The sequence below is a fragment of the Crinia signifera genome, chromosome 6, assembly GCF_055691185.1.
Source record: "Crinia signifera chromosome 6, ASM5569118v1, whole genome shotgun sequence".
In the NCBI taxonomy this organism is placed as follows: domain Eukaryota; kingdom Metazoa; phylum Chordata; class Amphibia; order Anura; family Myobatrachidae; genus Crinia; species Crinia signifera.
The window spans coordinates 270,052,839-270,065,809 of record NC_139222.1 but is presented as its reverse complement, the minus strand read 5'-3'; the positions used below and the strand labels follow the sequence as shown (position 1 = coordinate 270,065,809).

Below are 12,971 nucleotides of genomic sequence, written 5' to 3'. Positions count from 1 at the left end.
TCGCTTATTCAATAATGTCAGACTAAAATCTGTATTTGAAATTAATTTAAAACAGCAGCAAGTTAAATGAGATCTCTGCAGATGAGCTCCTGGGGCCGAGGGTAACAGCTTCCCAAATGCCTGAAGTGCTGATTTGCAGTGATTTTTATTCTGGAAATAGAGCAGTGATTTTTTATTTATTTCAAAGTAAAACAAGTTGGTGTATACACTGGCGATGTGCCTGCATAGGATTTGGGGTGTCAATGTTGGATCTATGTCAATGGATCAATATACCACATTTATTTCATTTTCTTATTCTTAACAGCAATAATAAAATAATAATAAAATAATATCTAACCCCCAGGGCCAGTGCCACCACTAGGCAGCTTTAGGCATTTGCCTAGGGCGCCGGCCACTGGAGGGCGGTAGTGAGCAGCAAAAGCAGCAGCAACAGAGCTCCCACAAGCGCCCGAGGAGAGCAAGAAGGAGAGCAAGAAGAAAGCAGCTGGGACTGGAGCAGGTGAGTAAGTCATACCCCCCCCCCCCCCCCCCTGGATAGTGTCCACACTCCACTGACCCACCTCTACTGGCCGGAGCTATCGCTGCATCTGTAACCACTGCTCCCTCACTCCCCCCCCCCCCCCCCCAGGAAGTGATGCTGTGGAGGCCGCAACAACAAACCCCCCCCCCCCCCCCAAAGGAGTGAACTGGCGGCCGCACCAATACCCCCCCGGGTGGAGAAGGTGAGCGCCGGCTAGTAATACTTATTAGTCAGAGTTGCAGGCGATCTGCTTTGTGCAATTTCTAAGTACAATTACCAGCGCTCACAAACAAATGATTGCAGCCTCCGAGAAATTATAGAAGATATCGCCGTCCTCTATATTATATAACTCCGAGATCAAAGGGGAAAATTTACTAAGATGGGACATCTATTTCACATGGGACATTGCTATGGGCAACCAATCAGATACTATCCATTATCTTCTAGAAAATGCAAAATTAATAAGAAGTAGATTTTGATTGGTTGCCTATAGTTACATCCCAGGTGAAATAGATGTCCCATCTAAGTAAATTTCCCTAAAAAAGTCCTTTGGTAATTGCGCTGTTGTCGTCTGTATGTTTACCTTAGAGTCCCCCCCGATATTGAGGTCATTATGCGATTTCCTCAGAGAAAACAGCACAACACACAATTCCATAGAGCAGCGGTTCCCAACCTTATTTCTCTCCCGTACCCCTTGATTAGGCTTTTCATTGATGAGTACCCCCTCCTCTCAATTTGAAATATAGACAGTACTTATGAGTGGAGTGGAAGTGAGCGGCATGCGTGTCCTTATGCATATCCTTATATTAAGGAGTAACGGACAGGAATCGTGCCCTTCCGTGTCTGGCCGCTGGCTATGTACTGTCTCCAGGGTTCCCACTTACACCTGTAGGATTAATGACGCTGCTTCCTCCACCTGTGTCAGCGCAGGGCAGATGATTGCTGATGTCTGAGGGCAGCATGGGAAGCTCCCAGTGGATTGCTGGTCAGGCAAAAGCACCAGGAGACACTGATGATGCTGATGACGCTGAAGACAGAACCGTAAGTGACTAAACATGGTTCTGCTCCATAGCAATGGGTCTTCCGCCATTACCAATATTATTTTCACGTACCCCCAACTGGTATGCAGAGTACCCCCAGGGGTACTAGTACCCCAGGTTGGGAACCTGTCGACCTAGCCCATGTCGACCTATTGCTTGTGTTGACCTAATGACCCGTTGGCCTTCCCACGTGTCGACATTGGCTCATCTCGATCTGCAGTGGTCAACCCAATGCAAGTCGACCTTAGTGCTGTCAACCTAATGACATATACCATAGAGGCGTGTCATGCTATTTATAATGCAAGCAGGTGTATCCTTCAGTATACAGTATTTAATTTTAGAAATATTAGTCACACAATTTTAGTCACAACATACAATTCTCGGTACTTATGAGTTATCTGGGCGCCCGATTTTTTGATTGTATGCCTTAAGTTAAGGCATACAATCAGATGTGATGCGATGCGATATCGCATCGCATCGCATCGCATGCGACCATCGGATGCGATGACCCGATTTTTCCATAGGAATCAATGTTAAAATGGACAGAGTCCATTTTAACATGGAATTCAATGGGAAAAAGGGGTCCTCTTCATACCCCTACTATCCAAGTGGGCATGGAGTTGGATATAAACCTGTGGCGAGCGTAGCGAGCCACCGAGCCCGAAGCGTGGCGAGCGAAGCGAGCCCCGCGAGGGGACGGTATTCTATGTCCCCTCGCGGGGCTCGCTACGCTCGCCACGCTTCGGGCTCGGTGGCTCGCTACGCTCGCCACAGGTTTATATCCAACTCCATGCCCACTTGGATAGTAGGGGTATGAAAAGGACCCCTTTTTCCCATTGAATTCCATGTTAAAATGGACTCTGTCCATTTTAACATTGATTCCTATGGAAAAATCGGGTCATCGCATCGCATCGCATCCGATGGTCGCATGCGATGCGATGCGATGTGCCCGATCCGACCCGATTTAGAAATCGGGCGCCCGGATAACTCATAAGTACCCAATTCTCAGATACTTAGCACAATATGGGCCTGATTTCGCTTTTAAGCGACACAAAAAAAGCATGCCAATGAGCAAAACCATGCTGCACTGCAGGTGGGGTAGATGTAACAGGTGCAGAGAGAGTTAGATTTGGGTGGAGTGTGTTCAAACTGAAATCTCTAATACAGTGTAAAACTAAAGCTGTGTAACATCTGTAAACTACAGGCAAATGCATCAAGTATTTACCCTGCACAGAATTAATATAAATGGATTTGTTCCCCTTGCATGGCATATTATTCCAGACATAACATTTTTTGCTATATTTGATGAATCCAGGCCCTAGATCAATATAATTTCTCTTTGATTTATACATACATATATTGATAAGCTAGATATAATGGCCCTTATTCTAGTTTACTCGCAAAGGCAAATTCCTTCTCAAATGGACAAAACCAATGTCATTGAGGGGGGGGGGGGGCAGATATAACTTGTGCAGAGAGAATTAGATTTGGGTTTGGTATTTTGTTTCTGTGCAGGGTAAATACTGACTGCTTTATTGTTACACTGCAATATAGATCTCACTTTGAAGTAAAACCCTCACCCAAATCTAATTCTCTCTGCACATGTTACATCTGCCCCGCCTGCAGTGCACATGGTTTTGTCCATTTGAGAGGGAATTTGCCTTTGCCAGTGAACCAGAATAACCCCCATGGTGTGTGGTTTGTGTTGTCAAACTCCATTTCTAGGCCTCAATAAGACATGGTGACACCCGGCGCACAGCAGCGGTTATAGTGTAGTGCATTTCAGCATGAGTCAGTATCAGGTTAATGTCTCTGGATGAGAATGTCTGAGAATATTTGCAGCCTGTAATATTACCTGAACATACGGTTCGCTGAAGAGCCCCTGTAGGCGATATTATTAAAAAACACTTCCAGCTCCTGATCGTTATCGAAGTCTGCAGCAATCACCGTGCGGATTGGAGACGGCATGGAGAACTTCTGCGTAGCAATATCCTGTGAGAAGATAGAGGAGATGAAAGAGCTGACAATTATCTGTTGTTAATAACTCAGGTGTCCCTGCACGAGATCGGGAAATAAGCAAAACAATTCTTCAAATTAAAATGGGAACAAAAGAATTCATTTAGCTGTGATGATCCATTCAGTGACCTACAGCAGCATCTGATCACTAAGAGGCAACATGACGTGTCCCTGTCTGACCGCTATTGGGTAGCATCGATCAACCGATGTTAGGGATGGAAATTACATTGCAATGGTTCGTAACGATCAATGTTACTGTTGCGATGCTAGTCTTTTTACCATTCGATGGGGGCATTTTGATGTTTGCCACCATCGCATGGTAAACATTTGATGGTGTTGCGATCTCCACCCAGAGGTTCTGCGCATTCGCGGCCACGCTGCAGATGTCTGCGCATTCGCAAGGAGGGCATCTTTTGCGCATGTGCAAATCATATGAATTATTGTTCTATCGAATTTTTTATGATGCGAATGTCAGGTACCATTACATTGAAAGATTCAATGGCGGATGCCCCGATATCAGTTGATGGGACGTCCATCCCTAGATGATGTTCCGGCGTTTCATTTCTGCTGTGGCAATCGTATTATAAATTCACAGACTTTGGGGCTGATTTTGGGCTGATTCAGACACATTCGTATGGGTCCAAATTGGGCACTGTTTTCAATGGTGGGGGGGTCTGTGCATTCAGTGGTCTATCCCCTTCAGCCACATGCAAGGGTATGTGTTCTCGTACACATCCCCTTGCATGATGGCGAAGGGATGCGGGGCAGTGGGGGTGGGGGGCAGCAGGCAAGTCACTCTAACAAGTATCTGTGCTTTAATGTCAATGGCGTTTATATATCCTACATTATATTTTGTGGCTTTTAATACATGATGCGGTACTTGTTTCCTAGCCGGCCACAAATCTTGGCCATCGGGGGTAATTTTAGTGGCCTGCGACGCGACCGACGCGATGCCCCCGATTTTTCCATTGAAATGCATTGAAAACAGTGAAAAATCGGGTCGGTCGCGTCGTGTGCGCCTAAAAATACCTTCACAGGTAAACGCGTCCCTTCGCGGGCTTCAGAGGTATCCGCGTCCCCTCGCGGGGCTCGCTGCGCTCGCCACGCTTCGGGCTCGGTGGCTCGCTGCGCTCGCCACACTATTCTATTCTCGACTCCACGCCCTAGTGGATAGTAGGGGCATGAAAAGGTCGGAGGACGCGTACCGCCGCCCCTCGCGGGCTCGCTGCGCTCGCCACGCTTCGGGTTCACGTTGATCACGTGGTGGCGTAAACTACTTTTGGGGGGACATTTCAATGTTCAGGGGTGTTTTTGGCCCTTTTACCATTGTTCCTATGATAATTTGGGTAAATTGAGCCATTTCACATTGTTTCCTATGGGAAATCGTGGTCATCGCGGGTAAATTGAGGCATTTAACATTGTTCTCTATGGGGAAATCGCGGGCATCGCGTCTGGCCCATCGCACACGATTTTTTTGCGCATGCGATGCCCGCGATGGCCCCGATTTTACCCCCGATGACCGCGATTATGATCGTTGTGGCCGTGCTAGGAAACAAGTACCCATGATGCAAATGTCATCCGGATGCTTGGAATTCCAATGATCAGAGGACTGCGCCAGGATTCCAATACCCGTCAGTGCACCTGGATTCCCACCACCCATCAGAATTCCGAAAGACAACATCCCAAATGTAAGAATCCGGGGATGGTTAGGGTTAGGCTGTGGGGGGATTTGAGGGTTACGAGCAAGGGGGTGTTAACCCTTTTAGTGCCAACATCTGTGTGAGATGTGCAGGAAAACTGCTAAATATGCCTGCCAGCATCACATTTGTTATATAAATTCAAATAAAAAAAAAAAACATTTTAAAAAATATTATATTTCCTATATAAGATAAACATTACAGGTCATTATGAGGGATACAAATGTTTGCTTGCCAATTTTCACACCTATTTTTGCCAAATTCACTTGGCACTCAAAGGGTTAAGGTTAGGCTGATGGTGGGGGAGGGGGGTGTAGGGACAGGAGATGGTTATAATACTTACCCACCAAGTGTCGGGATTGTAAGTATCATGATTTCTGTGTTGGTCTTGTGACTAACGGTATTCTTAGCCCGTACCAGTGGCGTAGCTACAGCACCGCAGCCCCCACGGTCGCGGGGAGGCACTGGGTAAGTGCGGGCGCCGGGGGGCTGCGGTGCTATTATAATGCCCCATCCCCCGCAGCTTTACCTATGTTCGCTGCGGTGGTCCCAGATCCCCTGCCTTCATTCTGATGCTATTTCGACGGGCTATCATAAAATGTCCGCCCCCATATAGCAAACAGTTCTATGAAACTGTCTGCTGTATGGGGGTGGCCATTTTGTGATGGCCCATTTTTAGCATCAGAATGAAGCCAGGAGGGGAGCCGGGACCAGAGCAGCGAATACAGGTAAATATGCAGGGGATGGGGGGGGGGGGGGGGGGGGGGCATGGGCGGCCGGGGTGGTGGACGGGGAGGGGGGGGCTTGATTTATTATCGGCGGGGTGTGGGCTCCCAAATTATAGTTACGCCACTGGCCCGTACCCAACCCCTTAAAATAATTATAGTAAATACACATATACCACCTATTTTCCTTTGTATCCTAGCAAAGAATTATATAGCAATTTTTTTTATTTTTACATAGGGCAATATTACCAAAGTTTGTTTACTTAGAGATATTCTAAATAATAATAATAATAACAATAATAACAAATCTATTGGGATCGCTCCGTGTGTATGCCCCCCACCCCCTCTTGTCTATGCTCCTTATGCCTCATCAATTCCCCATATAACCAAACGCCAAAAACAGAACGATATACATAAACTACAACAAAAAAACAAGCCACATACTGTATAGTATACATTAGTCAAAATCATGAAGTGGGACACATAACACCTGAACTTTCACACAATAAAGCAGACAAAAACAAAATATTTACAAAAAGATGCCAAAATGGTTCATTTGATTAGGTCCTCTAGGGCAATGGTAACTAAGCTATAGATCCATTCCAGCTCTTTCTTCAACAAGTAATGACTTTTATTTCCACCCATTCAATTATCATGCTCCTTAAACTTGAGAGCTGATGACCTGCAGCCAAAAATGTCTTGCTACTAGTTAATACCAGGAACGATTTATAAGCTCCTGTGTACCACACAGCAAAAAAAATATCATCAATATACTGTACCTCCATAGTAAAGGATGCGAGCACTGCGCATGGGCATAATATTTTTGAGTCATTTCCTGCCACATTTAAGTTGACATACTGGGGGAAATTTACTAAAGGAAATTTGTAAAAAAAATAGGTTAGTAAATGTCAAAAATAAGTGTATTTCTGGATACAAATACACCTATTTTTTACAAATTTCCTTTAGTAAATTTCCCCCACTGTATCCTGGTGCTACATTAGTGCCCATTGCAGTGCCCACAACCTGTACATAGTATTCATGAATGTATCTAAAATATTGACACGTGAGTACTAGTTTTGGAAGCTCCATCAGAAATTCCATTGGTGGATCATGGGGTGGGTACACAATCAATGTATCCCTAACTGCTTGGATTTTACCTGTGTGTGATATCATGATGTATGCTATATTAATCAATGCCAATAAGCAGCCTGGGACAATTTCCTTCAAGCTTTTTATATGCTCTAAGAAGTCATTGGTTTCTTTTAAAAAGCTGGGTATTTTCCAAACTCACGATTGAAAATAATGGACGAGGAATTGTGCCAGAATTTGAAGTATAGGCACTCTGCTACTATTAGTTTGCATCCTGGCATCGACTTATCTGCTACTGAAGGCATTATGCATGTAAACAGCGCTAATACTATGAGCATTATGCATGTAAATGACGCTGCTACTATGGGTATTATGTGTGTAAACACCACTGCTACTGCAGCCAATATGTGTGTTAGTGACACCAATGCTACTAGGGGCATGGTTTGTAAGCAGTGCTGCTCCTGTGGACATTTGGGCCTAATTCTGGTTCATTTGCAAAAGCAAATTCTATTTCTAATGGACAAAACCATGCTGCACTGCATTCATAAGAATCAGGGGCACTACGTGTTGTTTAATGTGAATCATACCTCCCAACAGTCCCGATTACAGCGGGACAGTCCCGATTATCATGGCCTGTCCCGCTGTCCCTCCCGCGGTCGGCAGTGTCCCGCGGTGAGGGGGGTTGTTGGGAGTCCCCCCTGTCGGCTGCTAAACAGCGGGGAATAAACGCTGTGCGCATGCGCACAGCGTCTATTCCCGCAGCCAGGGGGCTGGGGGCATGGCTAGAGGCTCACAGAGCCTCTGGGTCATGCCCCCATAGCGGCAAAATGGGGGCGTGGCCTCACGGGAGAGCAGCGAGTATAGGCCACGCCCCTGGAGTTAGGCCACGCCCCCGAAATTTTCAGCAGCCGCATCCCACCTCGTGGATGTGAGAAGTTGGGAGGTATGGAATAAGATTGTGCTACAGTGAGACATAATTTGTAATGGGGATATTATTGTGTGTCTACATCTATTTCTTGTGAGACTACACCCTTTTTTCAGCACGCACCTCTGGTGTGCAGGGAGGGCGCACATTTATAGTTTGCAGGAGGGCGCCGAACACCTTAGCACCGGCCCTGGAGGGGGGGGTCTCATCAGAGCCGAATTTCCCATTAGGCACGTGAGGCACCGGCCTAGGGGCGGCACATGTTTGGGGGCGGCACTTGGATGCCTGTGATAGTACTGTCAGCCCAAAATGTACCAATAACTGCAAAATATCCACTGTACTGTACTATATTCCATCTTAAATAGAGTGTAAATGGATAGGACATGCAGATACTGCCCCTATAAACTGTCCTACTTAGTAAACATTATTGTTGTGCCTAGGGGCGCCCTCATCCCTAAATCCGCCCCTGGGTCTCATAGGTTGGGGCAGTAAAAGTAGGAACTGCCTCAAGCACGTGTAGGATCAAAGGTAATCATAATTAAAATAGGAATATTGATCCAGATAATCCAATTGTCTTTTTTTTATGACACATCGACCTGTTATATAATACACTCTAGAAACTCAGATTAGAGTGACAACAGTGCACTCCAACGGGGGTGATTCAGGTTGGCTCACAAAACACATTTGGTTTGCTAATGGACAAAACCATGTGCACTGCAGGGGGGCAGATGTAACATGTGCAGAGAGTTAGATTTAGGTGAGTTATTTTGTTTCTGTGCAGGGTAAATACTGGCTGCTTTATTTTTACACTGCGATATAGATATCAGTTCGAAGTACAAACCCCAGCTAAATCTAACGCTCTTTGCACAGGTTACATCTGCCCCACCTGCAGTGCACATGTTTTTGTCCATTAGCAAGCCAAATGTGCTTTGTGGGCCAATCTGAATCCCCCCCTCCCCCCATGTCTCCCGAAATTGTTATAGGACTTCCAATGCAATTTGTAAGGAGCAAATCCACATCAATGGGAAAGATACTGAAGCACAATTATGTTCTCTACAAAATCATCTTCAGCCCTCCCCTAAATAACTGCTGCTCTGCAGGGACATAATCATACATTCTGATAACATTCAGCCGGCCGGAGATTGCAGAGGTCTGGGAAGACTTACATTATGATTTCAATTATTTGTAGCAGCTCCTATTGCAAGGAAACTAGAGTCCGGAAAATGACAGGAGCATCACCTCTGTGACAACTCTCAGTAAGGAACATACTCCGAACAGGATGATTAAAACCTCTATGAAGTGGGATACATCATTCGCTGCAGTGACCTCCTACTATACAGAGAGCACTCTAGTATGAAAATATTGTCCCTAGTCTTATCACTGATAACAATGTAACATCAGAGGCGACAGCAGTCAAGGCCAGATTAACAATGGGGCGGATGGTACTACAGCCTCAGGTCTTCACAAACAGACAGGCACATCATCAGGGCAGTGTAATGAGCAATAGATGCCTAGGCAGGCTCCAGTGACAGCCAGAACTCTCAGCTATTAAATCTGTATTTCTATTTTTCGCATCCTTTTTCTGCTTTTACATAATTAATGAGACATTGGGGCTGAAAGTGGGGTTTGTATTTGCACACATGGTATGGCCACACCCACATGGCATTGATCATGCCCACGCAGAACTGGTCACACCCACATGTCACTGGCCACTCCCACACAGCACTGGTCACATCAATATGGAGCTTGTTAAACCTACAGCGCTCTGGCCACACCCACGCAGAACTAGTCACACATTATTTTCTCACAATAGGCCCTTGAACATTTTCATCTTTAGTTGGTAGGCAGAGGGGTTTAATTTCAGACACTATGAAGAGCTTCAAGAGACTTCAATCGGTCTTACTAATGTGCAGAAATTGTAATGGTCTAGCATGGAAAGCCTGATTTAGGCATAGCTTACATTTGTATGGATTTCTCTTTCCTTTAAAACTAAGGACACTGCGTTTCAAAAGGGAACACAGAATGCAATGTCTAGCATGCAAGGAAAACAAATCATTTCCTGGCCCCAGTACTGAACCACCATGAACACCACTTACTGCTAGACAGAAGGAGAGGAGAACTTCCGCAAGGCCATGCCCCCTTTTCGGGGGGATATTGGCCACACTGGGTGTCACCACCCCCAATGCCCCCATTGCGGCTGGTGACCAATACTGGTGGCTTACACAGGAACATACAGTCAAAATATTCAACATGATTGAGTGGTGATGAAAGCTAGACTATTTGAGTCATTAGGCCAGGGCTGGGCAATAAGCAGCCCTCCAGCTGTTAATGAACGACACATCCCAGCATGCTTTGCCTTAGTTTTGCTATTTGGCCATGCTTAAACTGATGAAAGGCATGCTGGGATGTGTAGTTCATCAACAGCTGGAGGGGCACTTATTGCCCAGCCCTGCATTAGGCCAAGCCAATCTCTTGACAAAAAAGGCTGCAAATCTTGCACATCTGAATAGGAGGTGGGGCCCAAAAGACCCAATTACCATAGAATTACGTCACTAGGTCCTGCCCCCTTTTTTACAAAGGAGGGGACTTTGTACTACAAACTCTACTTACAGACCTAGTAATAGGTGCTATTATGTTGCGACCAGGCGGTCTCATCTGTTGGGTCCCTAACACTAAGTTTAAGCCCTGCTAAACCAACCTAACGGACCATGGAATCCCAGTATCATTATAGCCATTCTGCTTCATTCACTGGGAAGTGGGCAGGACGTGGAAGGGGTGCCCACTCTTGTGAAATTCTGGGGAGCTACCCCAAAGATCACGAGTTTCCCACAGTAGGCAGGTATGGATATCTAGAAGGGGAAATACTTTTCCTCCATTTTGAGCACTGTTTCCACATCTTCACCATTTTGTTTACTATATCGCTTTGAACTTTCGGGTGACTCATAACCACCTTTTTCCATTTCGCTTGGGGCTGTAGGTGTCAGTCCATTGAGTCCCCTGATCCTTCAAAGCTGCTAAAGCGCAAACCTTCAGTAACATTTACTTTTCACTACCAGGTATGGTAAACCAGTTCCGTATTGATAACCGTAACTAAAAAAAAAAAAAAAAAAAAACATTCTAAAAACATCTAATTCTAGATTGTATTTTTATCAGCATGATCTTCGTGGCGTGAAAAAGGTAATTGCTGTCTGGTCCGAAAAGAAATCTCTCCCTACATAAGAGTGGAAACAGTGGCACCTGCAGAATATACACAAACACTACACACTCTAACGATTGGTTGCAGCAATAACACTATGGCTGTCTTTGGCTTCTGTAATCTCTGCTGTTTCGATCTTCGGCTAATGTGTAAAATGAACAAATAACCCCCTGATGTAGAACATCCAGAACATCCAAGTGAGCCTTTATCAGATGTAATCTCTCCCTCTCTGACTGATAATAAGACATTATGGCTTTAAAAGTCGGTATAAAAAATCTTCCCCCAGATTAAGCTGTTCACTGGCCTGACAATTATCATGCGGCTGAACAAAGACCATTAGACCCTGTAGCAAGCACCGAATTCCATCGCAGATACTGTGTTATGCTTCCTACTTACAGAGAGCCCTTTCAAAGCACATTTAATTAACTATTCTAGATCTACTCTGTAATTACCTTTTCCCAGGATGGTTAACAGCCCATGTGAAGGTTAAACACAAATTGGGGAGATGTGGTGGGCAAGCTCTGTTATTTCACATCTCATCAGGTTTTGAGTGTCTTTGATTTAAAGGATTCCGTTCTGCTTCTGTCCTAACAGCCTCAAAAGCCAAATGTAATGGAGACGGTTTGGCATCACAGCTGGGTAGTATGAAAAGGTTCCTAGGAATAAAATGTCTATGTTACACCTTCCTTGCAGATAAAGTAAGGGGGTGGTGTTTTTTTTTTCTTTCCCCGCAGCACTCTGCCAGACCTGTTAAAAAGAACCAGCAAATGAAGTTCTGTGAACAACCTTTAAATGTCTTTGGAGGAAAGGAGGAGGGGTAGTGCGAGGACCAATCAGAAGACTCCTTCTCCTGACTAGTTTGTCATTGGTTTCCCCTAAACTTTCAGTGTTTATCCCAGTTAGAGGATAGGGGCAAACTTATATACTTTTTAAATACTTCTTTCCAAGAGATCATTGGAGGATGGTAGAGGTGGCCTTAAGAAAGTCACCACAGGTGGTCCCCCACGCTAACATTCTGCCCTTCACCACAAATTGTGTTGTGAAAGCCACGACTAGACTAGCCTCTGGGAATGTGCACTATGACTCCCTGAAATTCTAGAGGCAGTGCTTCTGCATGTAAAAGTTAAAAATGAAGAAGAAACCAACCCCCCCCCCCTTATATCCTACCAGGGCCGCCGACAGGGGGGTGCCGGGGGACAGCTGTCCTGTTCCCCGGCCTCTGGAGGGGCCCAGGCAGCTGCCCACAGCGGCATGGCTCACCCCCCGCACCCCGGGCCTCTCTCACCCGGCAGACCCCAGCCAGGCACACACAATACATACACAGTGCAGCCTGGAGAACGCTGAGCCTAAGACACAGAGGGGCTCTGCGCTATGCAGGCTGCACTGTGCAGTGTGCGCTCTGGACCGTGAAGGAGGGAGACGAAGATCCCGCTGCCGCCGCTGGATGCTGGTAAGTAATGGAGGCGGGGTGCCGCTGGAGGCAGAAGCAAGAACATCAAGAACATCATTCAATTCTGGATTATTATTTAAGTTCTTGAAGACCACAGTTGGGAACCACTGCATTAGGTAGTAAATTGGCCCAGAAAAGAAACTGTAGATTACTGCTACGAATGAAATCTTCGTAGAGGTTTCTGAGGAAATCCATATGTTTGATTCAGGCATTATCCACAGCAGACAAATCTCGTGCATAGATGCGAAGTGAAATCGAAGCCTCAGCATAAGGAGACGCATCAAAAAATCTGTCTGATGTCTCTGAGCTTTGT

At 45.7% G+C, this 12,971-nt stretch overlaps 1 protein-coding gene across 4 annotated transcripts in view; it reads right to left on the bottom strand.

The window, feature by feature from the left end:
* The window catches only part of CRTAC1 (cartilage acidic protein 1), a 527,150-nt gene that overhangs the window by 85,755 nt on the left and 428,424 nt on the right, over positions 1 to 12,971 (bottom strand). For all 4 annotated transcript variants that reach the window (XM_083149576.1, XM_083149578.1, XM_083149579.1 and 1 more), the window contains exon 8: positions 3,416 to 3,552. In XM_083149576.1, the coding sequence (XP_083005702.1) occupies positions 3,416 to 3,552 (137 nt within the window). The remainder of the gene's footprint in view (positions 1 to 3,415; positions 3,553 to 12,971) is intronic.